This window comes from Myotis lucifugus, unplaced genomic scaffold, assembly GCF_000147115.1.
Source record: "Myotis lucifugus unplaced genomic scaffold, Myoluc2.0 scaffold_18, whole genome shotgun sequence".
Taxonomy (NCBI): domain Eukaryota; kingdom Metazoa; phylum Chordata; class Mammalia; order Chiroptera; family Vespertilionidae; genus Myotis; species Myotis lucifugus.
Genome location: NW_005871066.1, coordinates 6,893,788 through 6,916,096, shown reverse-complemented (window position 1 = coordinate 6,916,096; position 22,309 = coordinate 6,893,788). Strand labels below are relative to the sequence as shown.

General features: G+C 40.0%; 1 protein-coding gene across 1 annotated transcript in view; it reads left to right on the top strand.

Moving 5' to 3' along the window:
* Positions 1 to 22,309, top strand: part of POU6F2 (POU class 6 homeobox 2) — a 322,732-nt gene that overhangs the window by 83,587 nt on the left and 216,836 nt on the right. The window contains exons 2-3 of the mRNA XM_023751010.1: positions 7,853 to 7,944; positions 11,244 to 11,472. Of these exons, the coding sequence (XP_023606778.1) occupies positions 7,853 to 7,944; positions 11,244 to 11,472 (321 nt within the window). The remainder of the gene's footprint in view (positions 1 to 7,852; positions 7,945 to 11,243; positions 11,473 to 22,309) is intronic.

The following is a 22,309-nucleotide window of genomic DNA, read 5'->3' as shown; positions in this document are numbered from 1 at the left end:
CACATGTTTTCTGTGTTGGGGGGGGGGTGTCTCTGAGATGTTGTACCAGGGGTATTATTAGAAGTGACTGCACACAGAGGCCATCATTTCCAATGGAAATAATGTGGTTTTTTTCTATTGTAGCTCATGGTTCAATCATATTCTGAATGTCAGATCAGCGGCCTCCTGGCTGCTGAAGGGTTGTGCAGAGTTCAGACCTCTGGAAGGCATCTAGGTCTGTGAGGACAGGGATGAGGCATCACTGTGATTGACATCTAACTTTGGTCTGAGCCTAGAGCAGTGATGGCAAACCTTTTGAGCTCGGCGTGTCAGCATTTTGAAAAACCCTAACTTAACTCTGGTGCTGTGTCACATATAGAAATTTGTTGATATTTGCAACCATAGTAAAACAAAGACATATTTTTGGTATTTATTTTATACTAGAGGCCCGGTGCACAAAAATTTGTGCACTCGGGTGGGTCCCTCAGCCTGGCCTGTGCCCTCTCGCAGTCTGGGGCTCCTCAGGGGCCCCTTCCCCTGGCTGCTGGAACCAGTTTTCCTCCGGCGCCCGGAACCCAGGCCTTCGCTCTTCGCCGGGAGGGGCCGGCGCGGCAGGCAAGGGGCTTAGCTCCTCGCTCCTTGCTCCTCTGGAAGGCATCTAGGTGTGTGAGGACAGGTACAGGCTTCCCTCTTTGCTCTTCGCTCGCCACGTCGGCCTTTGCTCGCTGCTCCTGCCCCTTTTGAGCTCGGCGTGTCAGCATTTTGAAAAACCCTAACTTAACTCTGGTGCCGTGTCCCATATAGAAATTTTTTGATATTTGCAACCATAGTAAAACAAAGACTTCTATTTTTGATATTTATTTTATATATTTAAATGCCATTTAACAAAGAAAAATCAACCAAAAAAATGAGTTCGCGTGTCACCTCTGACACACGTGTCATAGGTTCGCCATCACTGGCCTAGAGTTCGGGCTCGTGTTACCTTGTAGCTATCTGACCCATGGACGGTGGCAGTGAACTGTGGGCAGGGCTTGCTTTAAGGGTCAGTGACCACTGCAGGCACATAAGGCTGCCAACCCAGCAGGATTAGTGCCCTGAGGTCACTGCATTGCAATTCTTAGTAATTTATCTTTGAATGTGTGTTTTGTAAGTAAAGTCTGATGGCACAGCAAGAGCATGTGGGTGGATGGGTCTTGGAGCACTAGTGGTCCAGCTGCTACTTCCTCACTCTGCAGGACAAGGTAAGTTCTTGGCGACTTGCTTCCTGCCTCTGGAGTCCCCAGGACCCCTGGAAGCCTAAGTGTGGCTGTCACCTTCTCCCTTCTTCCCTTCTCAGGGGCCTGGCTCAGTGTGCAACTGAGAAGGGTCTTCATACCCACCCCGGGTCCAGCTGTCCCGGAAGAAAGGTTGCAATCCCTCGGCTTTACCCATCTGCCATGGATTTGGGCAGCAGCCCTGGGGAAGGGAGATTGACTTCCCAGCCGCAGACCAGGCACCTGCATTTTCATTTTGCACTGAGTCCCACAAATTATGTAGTTGGCCCTGGTGTAGGATTGAGCATGAGGAAGAAAAACTCTGTAGATGGGCATAAAAGCACAGGATATATATAACCTTGGCATCCATGGGGCCATGCCAGAATCCCATCAATCAGTTGAGAGCAGAGACTTTATCCCTGGATTGAGTGCAGGGTTGAGCATTTCCCCTAGCAATGAACTTGTCAGAGGAAGTGTCCATTTCTTGGGAGAAGTGTGTTAAAGTGAGCAAGCCTTCTTAGATTTAAAAAAAGGCGTTTTTAAATTAGACAAAATTAGGTACTTTAAAATAATTTCAGCTTACATTGATACATATCTCCATCACTTTAAGAATACCAACTCACTACAACATACATAAATACCAATATGCATATATACATATGTCTGCGTGCATATGTATGCATCTGTATGTATACGCACATGCCAAGGCCCAGAGCTGGCCTGGAGGAGATACAAAGTTGAATTAGAAAGTCATTGCCTTGACAGAACTTAAACTCTTATAGACATAGGAGTACTCAGGAAAAACCCATACCCCAAAGCACCCTATATGCTGCCAACAGTGTGTCATGGAATATTGCCCGAGAATGTTTGATGACTCCTTTTTTTCTTTCTTTTTTCTGAGAGGAAGCATTTACAGAAATTGAGACCTTTATTGGCTCGGATATCATAAGACTTCAGCCCTGCTTTTATTAGATGGATGTGAAAACAATGATTAAAAAATTGTTGGAGGAAGACTGAGGGAGATTTAGTAAAGTTTAAGAGAACAAAATGTATTTAAAGTCTCCTATACCACATAGAGACTAAGTCTACCTGTAGAATTGAAGTAGATATTGAATAACTTTGGTAAATATTACAAAAACATCTTCAGATAATCAAGTTCACATAGGGATTTGTAGGGTTTCTTGTTATGCTTTATCTAGATATCCCAAATCTCACTGACTTTCCATGCATCTGTGAAGCCTTTTAATGAAGATCAGCAGGACCACTTAGTCACCGGCTAGAAGAAGAAAGGGATCCCTTATACACATTACTGTCTTCCGACAGTCTCTGTCCTCCAGGCCTCAATGGGTGAAGTTATAAGTACTTGACAACAGAACTTATGAAAACATGCAAATCCTTATGTGAATTAATGAATGTTTGATTCTCCAGGGTGTTTATTACTTTAAAGTCTCCATTTCCACTGGATTCCTGTATAGTGTGTGTGGCCAGTATAATAAAGAACTCCTGACTGGCCATAAAAAGGGGCAAATGGTGGCAATGGCTTTGAAAAGACTTTTATAGACACTTTCACTAAATGCCAAGTCCCTTCTTGGCATTTAGTAACCTTGAAGAAATTGAAAGAAAGGGAAGTTTAATTTAGAGGGGATTTCTGCCCTGCTTAGCTGGGGTCACGTGCCCAACATAAAATAATAATGCATCCAACTGTCCATCTTATAATAAGCAACCTTTGCATTGCCTGGCTCACTGGTGAAAACCACAAACAGTGGGCAGGAAAGATATGAATACCAGAAAAAGCTGAGGGCTCCCTGGAACTTTCATGTGATTATGTTTGTGCTAATGCAGAGAGCACAGAAACCCAAAGGCTACCTTTGCAGAACCTGGTTCATTAAAAATACATTGGTCGTTAACAAGAGACTATGGTGCATTGACTGGGAGGCATGGCCACCACATAGGACAGTGATGGCGAACCTATGACACGCGTGTCAGAGGTGACACGTGAACTCATTTTTTTGGTTGATTTTTCTTTGTTAAATGGCATTTAAATATATCAAATAAATATCAAAAATATAAGTCTTTGTTTTACTATGGTTGCAAATATCAAAAAATTTCTATATGTGACACGGCACCAGAGTTAAGTTAGGGTTTTTCAAAATGCTGACACGCCGAGCTCAAAAGGTTCGCCATCACTGACATAGGAGAAGGTAGAACTGGTTTATTCATGGTAAGCAATTTATATTGCCAATTCTGCTTCCTTCTCAATGCCATGGCCATCGTAGCCTCTTTGCCAAGGCAACGGGATAAGGCTCCAGAAAGAGGTATAGCCGCTCCGCATTAAAAGTGTTTTGTTGTTTCTTAAAATGGCTTATTTGGAAGTCAATTCCAAAATGGGGGATAGGATTTAGAACTCTATACTGGGATACACATCTATTTTAATTTTAGAGTAGCTGAGGGATGCCGAGCCTAGTTTGCCTTGATGAAAACCTGTTATACCCAATAAATAAGTACGTAACTCGCCATGAGGAACAAGGGACAGTCACTCAGGAACTCTGACCTTGAGTTGGGTGGGGAGGGGGAACTTGTGAGGCTCTCTCCTCGGGAAGGCACTGAAGGGAGGAGTCCAGTGCCTGGATACCACCCTTCTTGGTTCTGCGGTAAGTCCAGTCCCTCCAAAGCAGAGTGAGCTGCAGGCAGCCTGTAGGGTTCAGACGTGAGATCAACACTGGAGGGATGGTGTTGAATAAACCAATACTCTGACAAGCAGGTATTTTAACAATTAAAAATAAGTTGTATCCTAGTTTACCAGTCAGATGGTACAGAGTATGCATTTGGGGTAGTGTGTGAGGGAATGTGGATTTGCACATATAGGGATGGGAGTATGTATTAAGTTGACGTAGGGCAGGTGAATATTATGGGAAAATTAAATAATATTAAATATGATATTAATCTTATTAATTAATAATGGTCAAGAGAAATAGCACATATGTGACAAGTATGCACGGTACCAAATTTTACATATTTTCTCACTCAGTCCTCACAACAGCAATCCTATGAGGGAGGTACTGTTATTTTCCCTGGCTTTTACAAGAGGAGACTGGTACACAAAGAACAGGGGAAACAAGCCCAAATTCACATACTAGTAACTAGTGAAGTAGCAGAGCTAAATTTAGACCCAGGCAGAGCTTAAAGTTGAAGAATCCTTGCTTTTTGCCCTGGTAGGTGTAACTCCTAGTTAGAGCACCGGCCCATGCACCAAAGGATCTTGTGTTCAATTCCCTGTTAAGGGCACCTACTTGGTTTGCAGGTTCGATCCCCAGCCCCTGTCGGTGCACATGCAGGAGGCAACCAATCAATGTGTCTCTCTCACACTGATGTTTCTCTCTCTCCCCTTCCTTCCCTTCCTTTCTCTCTCTCTCTAGTGTCTCTCTCTCTCTCTCTCTCTCAAAAAAAAGAGTTCTTGCTTTTAAATTGTACAACAAACTGCTTTTAATATCTAAATTGGAATTGAGGTAAAATTTGCCAACAAGCTAATGATTTTAAAGATATTTCCAAGATTTATGCTAAATTGTAGTAAAAAGTCAAGTGGATGCCAATACCTCTCTTGAAGGAATTATCCCACTCCCAAATTAAAAGCCAAGCCTCCATTTCGACTGAGAGAATACTCCAAGTGAGTGAAATGCCTTCAGTGCACCTGGGTGTAAGTGGTGAGCTGGCGAACACAGTCCTGCCCTATTGGAGTTCACAGTTGCTGCCTGAAAAACACAGACTATTAAGTTCTGAGCAGGCCACCGAGAGGTTTCTGGAATTCCTGGTCTCTGGAGAGGTAACACGTTTCCTAGGAACCTGATCAGGAGGAACTTGCTCAACTGTTTAAGTTCATGTTTTTATGTCTGTGCCCATGGGAATAGCTAACTTCAAGTTCTCTGCTAGCGTAGGCTAAGCATTGCTTCAAATCTCTCCGAAACCCTTCGCCAACGTTGCTTATTCATTCTGACTGCTGGATGCCCCCACTGGCTCCGAGAAGACCCCTGAATTGGGAGTTGCCTTACAGCCAGACAGATTGGTTTATGGTCTTACAAAGTTAAGCGTGATATACATTTGTTTGGGGAAAATGGAGATGTGCATTAAGAAGAAACATTACCTTTTGATCCGGGCAGGAAAGCATACATAATCTCTTGTAGAGCCTGTGAAAGACTTCATTTTACACATAAAAGTGTGTGGAATTGCCCTGTACTGCACTGAACATGGTTTTTGAAAATAACCAGCTTCGAAACAAGCTGCTGTACGCTAGTGAGGGCCTCCAGCCACAGAGAATAAAATGTAAGCAGATGTAATCTGTGTAAAGTTACGGGAACAGACACACACTCTTGTTGACACAGTACCTGTATGGGACAAATCCTAAACCCTACAAGGGCATGTCATTAGGAACAGAGTCAAAAATGGGCATGGTACTCGTGAAAGAAATATGAAACTGATGGGCCTGACATGGCATAGAAATCTTTTAAATTATATATATTTTTTAATTGTGTAAAGGGTTTTTCTCTTCTGTGCAAAATAAAACTCTCTTTTCACAGTCTTGAGTAAAAAGCCCTACCTAGTGAGTATGGGGAAGCAACCAAAATTTTAAAACATCTTATAAAACTAAACCAAAGCGGGGTTTTAGCTATTTGGGAATTTACCTAATCTGAATATTTGACCAAAAGCATCACTTTGGACTTGGTTAGTTCTATAAAAGTACATAAATCTTTGCTGAGAATTTTAAGACAAAATAAGACTTTGGGTATAGTATAAGAAGAGAAAATGTGAGGTTTACAATGCATAACACAGCTGCCAGTTTAAAGTGCCCTGCTATTCAGGCACAATAGGTAAATCACATATGAAAAATTTAAAAGAAAGATCTCCTGCACATTATGGGGAAATTGTTGGCATCTTATGATGGGTCATCCAACCCTTGTTATTAAATGACAGCAATCATTAAAATGCCAAACGTATTTTGACAGAATTCACTTTATAAAATGTCAGCAAGTCTGTGTTTTTATTAGTTTGCTCCAAATCAATTTAGAAATTTCAATAGAATGCTTGTAAGTATTCCCCAAGCAATGTCCATTCCTGACTTTCTGCACACACACAAATATTACAAATTAATCAGATTTTCAGATTTCTGCATAATGGCTTTGCACATTTATTGCTTAATCCTGTTATAAAATGCCATTATGATTGACACATCGCGGTGGAGATAGAAGTCAATTGAATAATATGTAGCAGTCAATTTTATTTGTAGCTTAATGTGCTGAAGTATTTTTTCCCCACATTTCCATTATTTATAAGTCTGTCCCTTTGGAGAATATATAGAAGAATTTGTTTTAAATGAGCCAATAATGCCTTCTTTAAAATTTATAAGTGTGACAGAGTCATCTCTTTTTTTTCTTGGTCATCCATGACATGCCAGTAAACAGAGTTTTCTTCCACTTGCTATTCAGAGGACAAATTTCCGGACAGAGAGTCTTGTTAAGGGTGGCATGGAATTGGGTTTCAACCATCAACAAAATTAAAGCTGCCAACTAAAATCCTTCAAAGTTTTCTGCTAGCTCTATTTGTTTATTTACTCATGTATTTATTGTACTGCCACTATCTTACCTGCTATATGGTTTATCCTGAAAAAAAGCACGTAAGCCCACACAGAGACGCTATAATGTTTAAGAAGGCTCGAAAGTGCTGCTGTCTTGGTGGCATTTCCTTTTGCATGCTTTGGTGTCCAACAGGATTTCAGCAAAGGAAGTAAGATGTGTTCTATGCTTGGAGGTCGTGTGGGGTTCTTACTGCTTCAGTTAGCACCCAGGAAGCTTGCTTAAAGAGACCCATATTCTTTTTTAGGACATCATGTAAGGTGATGTTAAAAAGGCTTTGTTTCTAGGAAAACACATTTGTAAGATTCGTTGTCTGAAGGTGTATGGAGAAGGGCGGAAGTGTATGAGTCATATGAAGGGACGGTGTAATTGTACTTGGTCATGTCTGAGACCACACTTTCTCTGGCTTTGGAGAATCAGATTAGCTGTCGCCCACCTATGCATAAGGCATGGAGGCATGGAACAGACTGACATACCTCGGTGTGGGGCTTGGGGGGATGAGAAGAGATAAACCAAAGAACTTATATACTTATATGCATAGCCCATGGACACAGGCAATGGAGGGGTGAAGACCTGGGGTGGGTCAGTAGTAGCTGGGAGAAGGGGGGTAAAGGAGAGTAAAGTGGGAGACATTTGTAATGCTATCAACAATAGAAAATATATTTAAATCTTAAAAAAGGATGCAGTTTCCCACACAATCGATGCCTTGGGGTACCCTGTGCAAACTGATGTGTAACACCAGCCCATTAGCACCACTGATGATGGTGTCACTCTCCCTGCAGCCATAGCCTGCTACCTCCTGGGTGACTTGGGCCATACTGAATGGTCCTAGCAAAATGTATGCAGTTGACGGGTGATTGAGTGCTGGAGCTTTGGTAAACCACTCTGGAAAGTCATCTGTGCCTTCATGTTATGGGATGTCTCAGGAAGATGGGGTCCTGTGCAGTTCTCAGGCTGGCTTGTGTATTAAAGGAGCACTTCTCTTTTGGATTCCAGGGGCCAGAGGAAACCCAGCACTATCAGACCCAGGCACTCCTGACCACCCCCAGGCTGGTCAGACCCACCCCTCATTCCCGGTTGGGCCACAGGTCAGTATCTCTCCACTGCTTTCCATTAGGCTGTATATAGAATAACTTAACTATATAAAGAACCAAATAAATAATAATGAGTGCAATCCAATTAACTCCAACAGAGAAAAGATGGTGATAAATATTTGTATGGGAAGCTGTAGGACTACATTATTTATTAAATGCCATCAAGAAAAAGTGGGTTGGCAGAACTTTTCTCTCTTTTTTTACAGGAAATGTTTGTTTTAATCATTTGGAATCCTGTTTTCTTCTTCTTCTTCAAGACCCACTACAACTGTGCTATTAGTTACTGTGCAGTTTTCTAGAAAGTAAAACTTTAATGACTGGAGTGTGAAGAAAATTAAGTTATTTCAACCTTACTACAGCCATTTTTGCAATATAAGACGTAACTTAATATAAAAAAGTTAATGCAATTTTAATGCAAGTTCAGCTTATTGGGTTTGACAATACTGTACATCACATACAGCCCCTGCATTAATAAAGAAATACATTCATTATTTTTTAAAGTCTAATATTTGTGGATTTTTTTGCAGCCTGTGGTTATATGGAGATGTAGAACACAATTATAAAAGGCTGGGATTTTTTTTTCTTTTTACCTCTGTTATTTAGCATGAAGCTTTCAGAGTTCACCCCAATTTATGGAAAAAGAAGCTGATCTTTGAGCCTTTCTCTCTCTCTTTTTCTACTACTTTTTGTTCCTAGAAATTGATCACTTTCAGTACTTTGAGGGCTCATCAGTTCAAGGCTTGAAAACCCAAGTTAAGAACTTAGGTTGTCTTGACTTTCTTGTTCCAGTGCCACCAAGTTCCCCTATAGCCTCAAATCCCACTGTCCATGTTGGAGCACAAGGGCGGGAGGACAGAAAGCCAGGGAGATGTCTACTCTCTTATGAAAGCCAGAGAAAGTTCAGTGGGAATCGTAGAAACCAGCTTTTTCTGGCCATGCCCTCTCTGATTTCATGCTTAGCTTAGGACAGTGTGTGTGTGTGTGTGTGTGTGTGTGTGTGTGTGTGTGTGTACCTACCAAGGGCAACAAACTCTAAGGCAGCGGTTCTCAACCTGTGGGTCGTGACCCCTTTGGCGGTCAAACGACCCTTTCACAGGGGTCGCCTAAGACCATCCTGCATATCAGATATTTACATAACGATTCATAACAGTAGCAACATTACAGTTATGAAGTAGCAACAAAAATAATTTTATGGTTGGGTCACAACATGAGGAACTGTATTTAAAGGGCCAGAAGGTTGAGAACCACTGCTCTAAGGCTTCCAGGTTTTATGTAAGAAGCATGGCAGACCCAGACAGAGAGAAGTGGTGGACACCATGACAAACTAAAGACTGCACACCCTGCTTTAAGCCAGCAAATTCAATTTAAAAAACAGTACAGGCCAAAATGCCCAAACCTGTATCCTATATACAGTCGAAAGCCACCAGTCTGCCTCCCCTCTTATCTTGAATTATGATGGTCAGTGATATAACATCAGCAATTTGACAACCAGCTTATAACTTAGTATTTATTTCTAAAAAAATATGTTTATTTTTGTGCTTTACCTTTTCTTTTTTTTTAAGGCACAGTTAATCTCTGTGAATGTAATGAGTCTAGCAAATATATTAGGAACTTGGCCCACAGAGTCTAGAGCTGCGGTTCTAAAACTAGGCTGCATGGAGTCCCAGGGCTTCCTCAGAGGGCTCCTCAGACACAGCCTTGAGGGAAAACTATAGGTAATGTCAGAGAATGGGCTCAACCCTCCTCCCCGCCTCATTCTGCAAAAAAGTAGCCCTACTTTTCTAAATCTCCTCCGTGAACTGAGAAGGAGTGATGAGAAAGGGGTGCAGTGTGGGCTCTAGAGCAGCCTTCTGGCCTTGGGCTCCCCACCCCACTAGATGTGGGATTTGGGGCAAGTTACTAACCTCTGTGTATCTCAGTGGTAGGGCAACAGAGTTCATACACATACATCAGCCTAGAATAGTGCCTGGCTATTAGATACTGGGCTTTGTACTATGCCCATATTGAATTACCCTTTACTTTATAGAATAAAGCTGCATTAAAAAAAGTCGAAACCCCTCAATAGGAGTTTTGCATTGGTTTGTCTAGAGGGGAAAAAAGGACCTGAGATTATGTCTCCCCAAGTTCCCAAAGGGGTTCAATGAAAGCCCTGAACCACAGACTCTAAGATCAATGACCCCGCGGGTCGCCTGGCCCAGCCAGGGCAGGAATCCTTCCTACATCATTCTGGGGGAGAGCCCTCACCCAGCTCAAGTGTGTCTAGTGCCCAAAGGACATCCCTATGAGGCTGCCTTTCCATGTCGCACATGGCTATTGGCTAAATAGTGGACAGAACATGTATTTGTAATGTTGTTTTAAGTGGGCAATGAATGCTAGAGTGATAACAAAGGAAATATTTAAAACATTTTAAAATTTATCCACATTAAACATTTTTGTTTTTCTATATTTCTTTTTAGATCTTGTCAAATTTTTCATTTTAGCAATTTCGTTATCATTTGCTTAGTAATTTTCCAGATTATTTCATGTATTCTTATAAACTTTCTCTATTTTTAAAAAGGTGTCATAATGATTCATTTAAAAGACTAGGTGATATCTTATCAAGCTTAGTACTGTAAAAATTTTCAGCGTTTATGTATTTTAAAATGTAATGCATACTTTCATGTGTTTCTTTTTTCTGTTTGAATTATATCTTCAGCCTATATCCTAGGAGTATATTCTGAGTCAAAAGGGGATGAATATTTTTGTAGCTCTTGATTTGGATCTTCAAACTGCTTTCCAAAAGGCTTATGACAGGGTACATGTCCTAAATCTACATAATGGTGTTACTACAGACTTACCAGCACAGAGTAACTCTTTTACATTACTTTTGCTAATTTAATAGATGAGAATAGTATTTTGTTGCTATTTTTGAACAACAACAACAAAAATCCACTGACCCCAATGAATTCTTTCTGGAACAACACAGAATAAATTAACAGAGTTTCAATTATATAAGGGTAGGACCAAATGAAACTTCATTGGAAGAATAATATATAAGTGTAAGGTATTACTTTTAAAGGTGTTTGAACTCCTTAGAGGATGATAGAACCAAATGGAATTTTCCAAAAATATCAATAAATGTGATTTTCTATTTTTTTCCTATCAGTCCATCTTTTTTTTTTCTGGACAAGATAATGTTTCTTCACTACTTTTTCAGGAACTTTTTGACCTCACATAAGTAGGATAAAAAAATTGGTCTAAAGCCCATGCCTTGGTTCCACTGGAAAGTGAGTTAGGATTGTGTTTCCTTGCAGCCACTTCTGACGGCACAGCAGTTAGCCTCTGCTGTCGCTGGTGTGATGCCAGGAGGCACGCCCGCCCTGAACCAGCCTATCCTCATCCCCTTCAACATGGCCGGACAGCTAGGAGGGCAACAAGGACTCGTCCTCACACTGCCTACGGCGAATCTCACCAACATCCAAGGGCTGGTAGCAGCAGCTGCAGCTGGAGGCATTATGACCCTGCCATTGCAAAATCTACAAGGTAACCCATTGTGTCTACGTGTCACATAGGGCTCCACCCAAGGGCCAGTGTTCTTTGCAGTGGGCAAGTACTCTGAATCTTGACTGTGGTTCGGAGCTGCTTCTACCATACAGGGTATAGGAGGCTTTTGTAGGGAGCAAAGTATCACGTTGTCTTGTGAGTCCTTAGCTTGCTCAAGCCCTGGGCTTTATCAGTTCTCATTTCCTACAATTAATTGCAGGTCCACTGGAAGCATTTATGAGCTATCATTGCATGACATAAAAAATTTACATATAAAATTATTATGTTGTTATTTGAAGACTTGAATTATGATCTCATGAGTTCTTTAATTTGGTCATCTTCAGAAAAAGGTTAGACATGACTGCTTTGTGTAGGAGGTGGTTGGAACATCTCAACAAGGTATCGTTTGGAATAATTAGTTTAATTATTATTTTGCTTACTAAGTATATTTTAGTTATAATTATTAAACAAAATTATATTATTTGAGATCATAGTTTATAATAAGAAAAGTGGACTTGAATATTGAGTCTTTCTGTTGCATGAGCATATAGAAAAGTTGGATTCTAACTTTACTCAGAAAGGGTATTTTTCTTGTTAGTATGAAGATTTTGACTTTTCTTTAAAAGACTTGGTAACACTAACTGATAAGCTGGCTTAAAAATGAGTTCTAAAGAGGAAAAATTTGATTAGGATGCTTAACAAAGAGAAAACATTTATTTTGGACTAGTCAGAGATATTTGTTTTCTCTATTGGTATAAATGTTAATGACTAAATTTTTTTCTGCAGAGTGAGAGTTTGGTTGGGTAAGTTTTCAGAACAACAATATAAAGTACTTTTTTAGTTGGTCAAATGTTAGGGCTCCTTATAACCTATTAAATTGGTCAGAGCATCAGTCCACAGATTAAGAAATAGACCGAGTAAAAACTGGTTAACTCTTGACCCAAATTTCTTTACACACTATTATGTTCTCATATCCCATCCACTGTTGCCACTTCTTGACTTTTACTTTAACGTTTAAAACAAAGTCTTTCTTATACCATTCAATTGTGCCAAGAAAGCTGCCATTCATAAATCATGCATGCGTAGGACACATTAATGCACAAACTTTGCTTGTTTCAAATTTGAGAGTGGCTGGGAAGCTAGGATCTCAAGATTAAGCAAATAAGGCAGGAATAAACAAGGTGAAAGCAAAAGCAGCAAAGTGTAGGGAGAAGCTTTTTAATGTAGGTGGATGATGAAATCTTAATGAAGAAATAGCCATTATCTAAATGCAACCTTCCATTTGGAACATTGGCGCTTATGGGAATATTGGATATTATAAATAAACATAAGCTTGTGGAGCTTGTAGGACATGGATTAATCCTGCTTAGTTAAAATGGACACCAAAGTCAGAGTCCAAAAAAACAGGCTTGTTATATCTGTACTACAGGTTGGTATTCTTAAGGCTTTATTACTTTGTTATGTTAAGGGTTCAGAATTAGCAACTGGTCCAATATGAACTTTCATCAAGATGTTCCTTTTCTCTCTCTCTCAATACCAAATTTAGTATTAGCTTATAGTTTGGAATTTGGTTCTTTTTGGCATCTTTGGTTTCAGAAAATGATCCCAAGGTCCTAATGAAGTGCAGTAAGAGCACTAGTTCTTTGTATCCCTTGGTGCTGCTCACATAAGTTCCCTATGGCCTCATCTTCGGAAGTGCATTGGAGTTGATGGTCAAGCTGGTCTGGGAGCTTTTTCAAAATTCATTTGGCAACTCCAACTATCTCTGGATTCTGAGCATCTCAGGGTGATGGTGAGCCATGTGACTGTAAAGTGCCCTCATTAATTTTCTTGTTGTTCCTAACCACCCCAGGCCTCTAAATGGGGGTAATGATTGAAAGGAATTATTTATTTGGGAATATTCTTCCTTCTGTTAGTACATTCATGTCCCCAAAACTAAGGGGTGTTCTCTTGCATAATGGAAGCACTACCGAAACTATCGCTCCAAGATTTTATCCAGCAACAGCTTTTCATTGCTGAAAAAGAAAAGCCGTCTGCATGGCCTGTGACTGTTTTCCCTTCTCCTCTGATCCTCCCATTCAAGAACGAGATGCACTCCTGTCTCATCAATGATGGGATCTTCCTGTAAGGAAACAGATGGGAGTAGGGAGTTGGAAATCTTGCAGAATTTTAGGGATAGCCCTGTATCCCTGCCTCGGTGATCGTGGAATGAGATTTGGGGATTAGAGTTTCAACTTGCAAATGTGTTGGATTTTTTGCTTTTTTTTTATTAGAGGAGAAAATATAGATAAATACAGCCTCAATACAAGTGACCCCAAGTAGCAAAGGGGTTTAGCGGGACAGCAAAGGTGGGTCTACATTTAGGATAGATGATTCAGAGTAGTGGCTTGTTCTCATCACACAGGCCATGTGGGATAACCCACTAATCACTAGGGGCAACATAAATGGAGAATATAAATGTGCTACCTAGGAAACTTATATCAAACTATGAACTTTCCAATGAACTCCAGCATAACATTTAAATTAATGACTAAAAAGTACATTAGAGAGTGCTGCTTACCTTAGAACATGGAAAAGCAATTAGATTCAAAGCAAGTTGAAACTCAAGGCCAAGGATGGTTTCTCCTGCCCTTAGCACTGGCGTGAAACTTGCCCTGGATTTCTGTGAGTCTCCAAATTAAAGGCTGTGCCAAGCAGAGTATGTGGGACTAATTTTGAGATTAGGAATTTCATGTGCAAGTTACCTAAGATTTCCTCTTGTTTGCTTTGTTGTTGTTTTAATTGAGGTATTATTTACATACAGTAAACTTCATGAATCTTAAGTGCTCAGCTCTATGAGTTTTAATAATTATATACACCCTTGCAACCTCCATCCACCACAGTCAATACCTTACACATTTCATTTTCTCCAAAAGGTCCCCTTTTGTCTCTTTGCAGTCAATACCTCCCTCTAATAAGGCAGCTCTGACCTGCTTCCTGTTACTATGCATTAGTTTTGTCTCTTCTAGAACTTCGTATGAATGGATCCGTGCAGTATGTATTCTTTCATGTCTGGCTTTTCTTGCTGGGCATAATGTCTTTGAGATTCACTCATGTTGTTGTGTAGATCTGCAGTTTCTTTCCTTTCCAAGTAGTGTTCTACCGTAAGAATATGCCACAGTTTGTTTATCCATGGCCATTCCTATGTCCCAGTAGGCAGACATCCTGAAGGCCCTCTCCCCTGGGGACAGGGACAGGATCCTCGACTGAGTGTCTCTGGGGAAGACCCTTGGCTGCACTGCTGGGAGATCCTTCCCTGCTCATTATCTTCCTTGGCCACATCTGAAGAAAAAGTTGAGGAATATACCTTTCTTTGGAGGCGTATGGAAACTTGTGGGCCAACAGTTGCTTGAAGTTTTCAACAGTTAAAGATTTGTAGCTTCTTTGGGAATCTAGTTCTCTCCGAATCCAAGAATGCTTCCGATCCCTTTGCTTTCAGTCAGTTCCATGTGCCAAAGGTTTTTCCAAGACATATATCTTCAGTCTAATTTATGTTGCTTTCTCGCTTCCACACCTTCCTCTTGCAATTCAGTCAGCCTTGGTGTGAGGGCTTCTGGCTTCCCCGGTGCTCTTTGAATATACTCCTACCCAGGAACCTCTGCTCAGGCTGTGCCCTCTGCCTGAAGCATTCTTTCCCCAGAAAGCATCAAACCTATCATCTTCCTTGTACCCCATCCCCAGTATTTCTGTTCCCTCAAACATTAAAAATAACGGGTGAGTACAAAACTACTAATAAAATGAAAGCTAGGAAAATCCTCATGGAAATGAGAAACCCAAGTTGTCCCATTAAAGAAAATGTCAATGGCTCTGTTTCTCAGAAGCATATGCTAACACTAAAATAAAGATTTCAGATGCACACAGTTTGATCCCAATTGTTTAACAGAAGCCCCTCCCCCACACGCCGCAGAAATAGGAAAAGAGAAATAGTATATACAACAAAGGGCTACTTGTGGACTCTAGACAGTGAGATGTAATAGGTGATTGCTTTCCTTCTTAAAGATTCTACAATAAGTATTATTTCAAAATCAAAATACTCTGTATTCAGTCAGGTGAAAGATCATATCCAAAACGTCATTACTAGCATTGACAACGTTGTCTATGGGCCTGTCGTCTTGACCTTCTAACCACCTTTGTAAGAAAGCATCTCTCAACTCCAAGTGGATTAATTCTCAAATTAAAAACAATACAACCACAAAGCATCTCTATACATTCATTATGTATGAGCAACATTTAATATTAATACAATTGCCTTTAAATGCCTTGACTTTATTGACCACAGGAGAAATTGTTGGCGGGACGTGGATGGGGGGTGGGAATGTGGACGGATCATTCTGGTGTCGTTCTTGAAGAGGAAAACAAGTAGGCGGCCATGTGCGATGCTGTTCCTTTGATTGACTTTTGTGCTAGTCTCATGGTGCCCACACTCAGAACGTCGCATTCCCAGGGGCATCGTGACCATGTGGGCAGAGGTCTAATATCAGTCACAGAAAGGATAAAGGACAAGGCAGTGCCTGCCACAGAAATGAGGAGAACGGACTCTGGCTTTTACCTATGCAATGATTTCTCAACCTCTGGTTCGTGGCTGGCGCACAGAGTCCAATATTAAAAATACTTAGTACATAAATTTATATTTGTGCTGTTATTCAGAAGAGCCCCACATGACATGCCATCCAGTAATGCCGAATCCACCATAAAGAAGTTATGAAAAGCTGTTGCCATGTGTCTTACTTTGGCAGTTTTTTAAACCTCTGTATCTCTGAAGCTTTAGACTTTTTATTTAAAGTACCAGGAGAGCCTGTTCCCCAGTACATTATCCTTGAAGCAGGCGTTGCCGAGGCACTGGGGCATAGATTAAACCAGAAGCACATGAATGAGGGGGATGACTACTATACTGTGTAGGAAAAGATACTGTCAATGGAATAAAGCATTGTCAGAGGATAATGGTTTCCAGCTGCCACATAAATGTCAACACAAAGCCAAAGCAGGTATTTTCAAAGCAAAAGGCAGGGGAGTCATGTGATCCCCAGTTTTCACATAATGAGACTGTAAATCCATCAGGGCTCTTGATGACATTCAGCAACGTGTCTGTCCTCGGAGGTGCTACCAGGATTGGATTCCAAGACGAGTTCCTTTCAAGATGGCAGCCCTGGAGAGGCCCTGATGCCCAAAAGGGGAGGCTGGACATGTGTCTCAGTCTCGCTCCATTGTCAGGGATGAGAGGGAATTGGGATTATTTTTTCAGATTTTCTCTGGAGCCAATTACAGGGTACTTCTGTAGGGGCAGGAAGTGGGGAGGTTCTGAAAATAGGGAAATTAGAGATGGTCCCCACTTCCCCTCTGCCCCATGTTTAGAGAATGGAGAAATAATGCTCCCCAAGAAAGGCCTGCCTTCTCTCTCTTTTTTAAAGTGTTCTATACATGTTTATTTTTAAATTTAATTTTTCCCATCACCTTTTATCCCCTCAATGTCCTCTCCCACTGCCTCCCATCCCGCCCACTCCTGCAATCACCACACTGTGTCCATGTCAAGAGGTCTCTCTTTTTTTTTTTGCTCAATTCCTCCACTCCTCCAGATCAATCTGACTGCTCTCTATCTATGAGTCTGTCTCTATTTTGCTTGGTAGTTCAGTTTGATCATTAAATTCCACATATGAGTGAATCATATGGTGCTTGTCTTTCTCTAACTGGCTTATTTCACTTAGCATTTGTTCTCCAGGTCCATCTGTGTCACAAAGGATAAGATTTTCTTCCTTTTTACAGCCACATAGTGTTCCAGGTTTTTTTTTTAAATCCACTCATCTACTGATGGACACTTGGGCTGTTTCCAGCTCTTGGCTATTATAAATAATGCGGCAATGAACATGAGGGTGCATATACTTTTTCCAATTAGTGTTACAGGTTTCTTCAGATCAATTCCCAGTAGAGGAGTAATGGGTCATAAGGCAGTTCCATTTGTAATCTTTTGAGGTAACTCCATACTGCTTCCCACAGTCCTGCCTTCTCTTGTGTATGCACTTACTGCAGGGCAGATTCCCAGTGAGAGATCACAGCTTCCATTCCTCAGCCCTCTCCAGGGAAAAGCTAAGCCTCCTTTCTCCCCGTGAACTGTGCACAAATACTTACTAAGCATCTGCTGTTTGCCAGGTGCTGTGGTAGGCACTCCTTCCTAGTTAGGAAGGGGGATTCTGCAGAAATCCAGGAAAGAAAGGATGCTGGTGTCACCGATGAAAGGCAGAGGACTCAGTTAGGAGGCATAAACAAGGTGGGTTTGGTAGGAGTTGGTGATGGATTAAACTTAGAATGGTAAGAGGAAAGAGAGGGAGATTGCTAATTCAGTTTGATAGGATCAGTTCAAGTTTCCTGTAGAAAATTTCAATGGAAATACATGGATCTAGAATTCAGGATGGGATTTGGTGCTGGAGATCCTGAAACCATCAACATATATGACCATAGCCAGGGTAGGGAGAGACTTCGGGGGAGAACAGGGTAGGGAAGGAACACAACAGTTCAAACCACTGGCAGAGGAAGATGCAGGCCCAGTGGAGACGGAGAAAGAGCTCCCAACATGTATGTCTATTCTGCACCAGGTTGGGTGGAGGCTTCTGTTGGGCTGGGTTTACTTCTCTTTCATTGGACATAATCTGCACATTCGCGATGGAACTTTTGATTGTTGCTGACCCTTACATAGCCAGAGTGCAATTAGAAGAAGCCAAAGAATAAGAACTGTCAGTTTGGTTTTTATCTTCTAAAGACATGCCAAGTTTCCATGTATAAAGAAGCTATTTTAAGAGCTGTACATAAAAGCTTCAACAGTGTTTGCTCTTTTGCTGAAAAATAACCCAATTGTTTAAATCTATTATTTAAAAATGCAGTTGCAGCCTTAAAATTTCAAAATGAAAATGTTTGAGGTTTTTTTTGTCTTCCTTCTTTCTAAAACACTTTGGTTGGTGCCAACTGCAGCTACACAGGACATTGTGATGCTTGGTGCTGAAGAAGAGGATTCTGTGCTTGAGAAAATTGCAGTTTAGATAATATAGTTTTAATTTTTGGAAATGGTTTATCTTGGAAAATTATGTCTTATTGTAAGCAAAAGTAACCTCTGAAAACCTTTTGTTTCCACATTAACCTTTTTCTTTGGTGTAGTGTCATCTTCATCTCCCAAATTATGTTCATCAACTGTGCTCACCAAGTTTAAATAAACAAAAATAACTAAACAGAGAAAAAGAACTTTGTATGTTTGCCATTTGTCACTGGATTAAGATTAGCACACAGGTGCAGGTGCATTAATACACTCTTAGGCATCTCGGTTCCCCTGGGTGCCATTATTTTAGAAATTCTTAGCAGAACACATATATATTCAATATTTGACATAAGATAATTTGAGTTTGCTGTGTTTGGAAAATAACTCACATGGGAGAAAGTTGCATTAAATAAATAATAGAGATAAAATTTATACTTCCATATATTTCAAAGCTAATGTCCCTAACTTACAATGGAATTGTAACATGAAGACACAGCGCTATAATTTGATTGATTTGTTTTGACAGCAGCCACATAATTGAGAATGAAAGGTGTCAGCACAGATGAAATATTGTCTAAGCCATGTTCACAAGGCAAGCCCGGCAGCAGCAGCCACTGGAGCTTTATTTCCTTTGATTCCATCCTGGTACTCACCTCCAGTTTATTATAAAGCCATAAAAGGCGTACTACTTCCCCAATTAGGGAGGCTTTTATGGAGAGGCTAGAAATAGAAGTTTGTCAAACAGTCGAGCAATAGACATAGACAAAAGGATCAAAGATGGCTACAGTGCGCTGAGCTTAATCATATCAGTCTTTCCCTTTCTTTTGCAAGTTGCTGCTTTCCTGCATTTTACCTTGTTTTGAAGGGATTCTGAATCAGATCCCATTGTCCAGCCCCTGGACAAGAGAGGGGCCCAGATTAGATGTTTTCCCAACTAAAAATCCAAATGTCTGACAAGACAAGATGTGAGGTCTCCAGTTCATATAGAAGCTAAGAGGTCAGGAGAGGATTAATTAAGGAGACAGTCTCTGTCCATAGGTGACCTTTGGGCATGGTGGTTAATAGCGTGGGTCATGAGTCCCACTGACCTCGTTTAATTCCAGCCCTAGAGCTTGCTAGCTGTGTAACCTGGGCAAGGCACTCTTGATTTCTGAGATCTGTTTTGCTCACATATATTGCTTTAATATTATTACAAGTATTTAAATTCTGCAAAAAGTTTATTGGCATCTCTTTTTTTTTTATTTTACTTTTCCTCAGATATTTTACAGAGTTGTTTTGAGGACAATGTGAGGTGGAACATGCTAGTGTAGAGGCTGACACTGAGTAAGTGCACAGTGAATGAGAGAATGAGAGCTACTTTTATTTTGGAGAGCTGCAAAGGCCAGTGTGGTAGCCAGGAGCCACATTTGGCTATTGGGCACCAGAAATGTGGCTAGTCCTGCCCTGGCTGGTGTTGCTCAGTGGTCAGAGCATCGGCCTGCACAGCAAAGGGTCACAGGTTCAATTCCCGATCAAGGGCATATACCTGGGCTACGTGTGGGAGACAACCAATTAATGTGTCTCTCTCATATCGCTATTTCTCCTCTCTCTTGAGATCTCTCCCCCCCCACACACTTCCTTCCTCTTTCTCTAAAAATTAATGGGAAAAATATCCTCAAGTGAGGATTAACCAAAAAAAAAAAAGAAAGAAAGAAAGAAATATGGCCAGTCTGAACTGAGATATGCTGTAAATGTAAAATTCACACATATGCAAAAAAATCTGCTTAATATCTTTATCTTGATAACATGTTGAAATGGCATTTTGGATATATTAGGTCAAACACAATATAGTATTAAAATTAATTTCACCTGTTGCTTTTATTAATATGCATACTAGAAAATTTTAAATTATATATGTGGCTTACATTATATTTCTATTGGATAGTACTATCTGGCATGGAGGATCTCCATCTCATATACATGTGGCAATGGTTAAAAGCTGTGTTTATTTAAATAAAAATGATTAGCACATATTTGAATTTTGGACCTTCAAATAGAATATCACAAAGCATGCTCTTTGGTCATAGAAATCAGAGAGAACACATTTTTGTGGGTCCTCTGTTATGGTTTAGAAACTGCTTGGGATTTTTATCCATATAGAAAGAAAAAGGATGACATTTTTATGACCAATTCCCATTGGTCAGAATCTAAAATTCTCTTTCCTTTTGAAAAATTATTATACCTTATAGTTTCAAATATGGAGGAAAATATATAATAAAATGATCTCAAATTTTAAAATGTTAACATTCTGCCACATTTGCTTATGATCTTTTATCTTAAAAATGAAATATTATAAATAATGCTAAAATGCTCCTTTACTCTCCTCCTCTCCACAGTCATTCCATGGCATTCCCTTCCTCCTAGAAGGTACCAAATATCTCTCCAGTGCATGTGTTTATAAATTTACTATATACATACATGAAATATATAGTATTATTTTGGATATAGAGTAAACCCTCAATTTTGCAGACCTCAATTTAATGGACTTTGGATTTAATGGACAAAATTTCCGGTCCATATGTCATGTATGAAAAGTAACATCCTATTAATTTTAAAATGCTTTTAACCAAGATTTGCTTATAATTAAATTAACAGGGATTTTTTTGTTATTAATTCACTGTTAAATATCTATTTTGTTCTTTTAGTAGTTACCAGTATATTTTGAACATGTTTTTGCTTTAAAGAGTCAAATCAATATTTTCATCTTTCCTCCCAAATAATAATCACCACTTTCTTTTTAATATATTTTTATTGATTTCAGAGAGAAAGGGAGAGGGAGCAAGAGAAACTTCAATGATGAGAGAGAATCATTGATTAGCCACCTCCTGCATGCCCCTTACTGGGGATCAAGCCCGCAACCCGGGCATGTGCCCTTGACTTGAATCGAACCTGGGACTCTTCAGTCCGCAGGCCGACGCTCTATCTACTAAGCCAAACCGCAATGTCCACTTATTGATCACTCCTTCCAATCTTCTATATTATTATTGCCCAGCATTAATTACTATTAATATTATTTTGTTTATAAAATTACTTAGCTTTCATTACATTTGTGAAATTCTTTACTCATCATTATGTCTTGTATATCCTTCCTTACTTGCAGAGCTTTCTGATTTTTTCAATGAAGGTCCGTGAGTGATAAATTAAGTTACATTTGTTTGAAAATGCTTCTCTTGCCTTTCTTTTAAAAAAATTATTGATTGGTTTCAAAGAGAAAAGAAGGGAGACAGAGAGAGAAAGAGAAACATTGATTTGTTGTTCTATTTATTTATGTATTCTTATATGTGCCCTCACAGGGGGATTGAATCTGCAACCTTGGTATATTGGTCCAATGCTCTAACCAACTGAGCTACCCGGCCAGGACTTGCCCTTATTTTTTTATTGTTTAGGTGGGTTTAGAATTCTAGGTTAATCATTATTATTTTTAGCAAATGAAGAAATTATCTTCTGGATCCTATTTTTTTCTGATAATAAATATATTATCAATTTGTCATTCCTTCATAGATAAAATGCCTTTTTAAATTGTGGTTGATATTAAGATTTTTTTCTCTTTGTCTTTGGGATTCACAGTTTTGAAAGACCCTGGTGTGGATTTATTTTTATTTATCTTGCTAGGATTGGGGATTTTCTTTCTTTCTTTCTTTCTTTCTTTCTTTCTTTCTTTCTTTCTTTCTTTCTTTCTTTCTTTCTTTCTTTCTTTCTTTCTTTCTTCCTCCCTCCCTCCCTCCCTCCCTCCTTCCC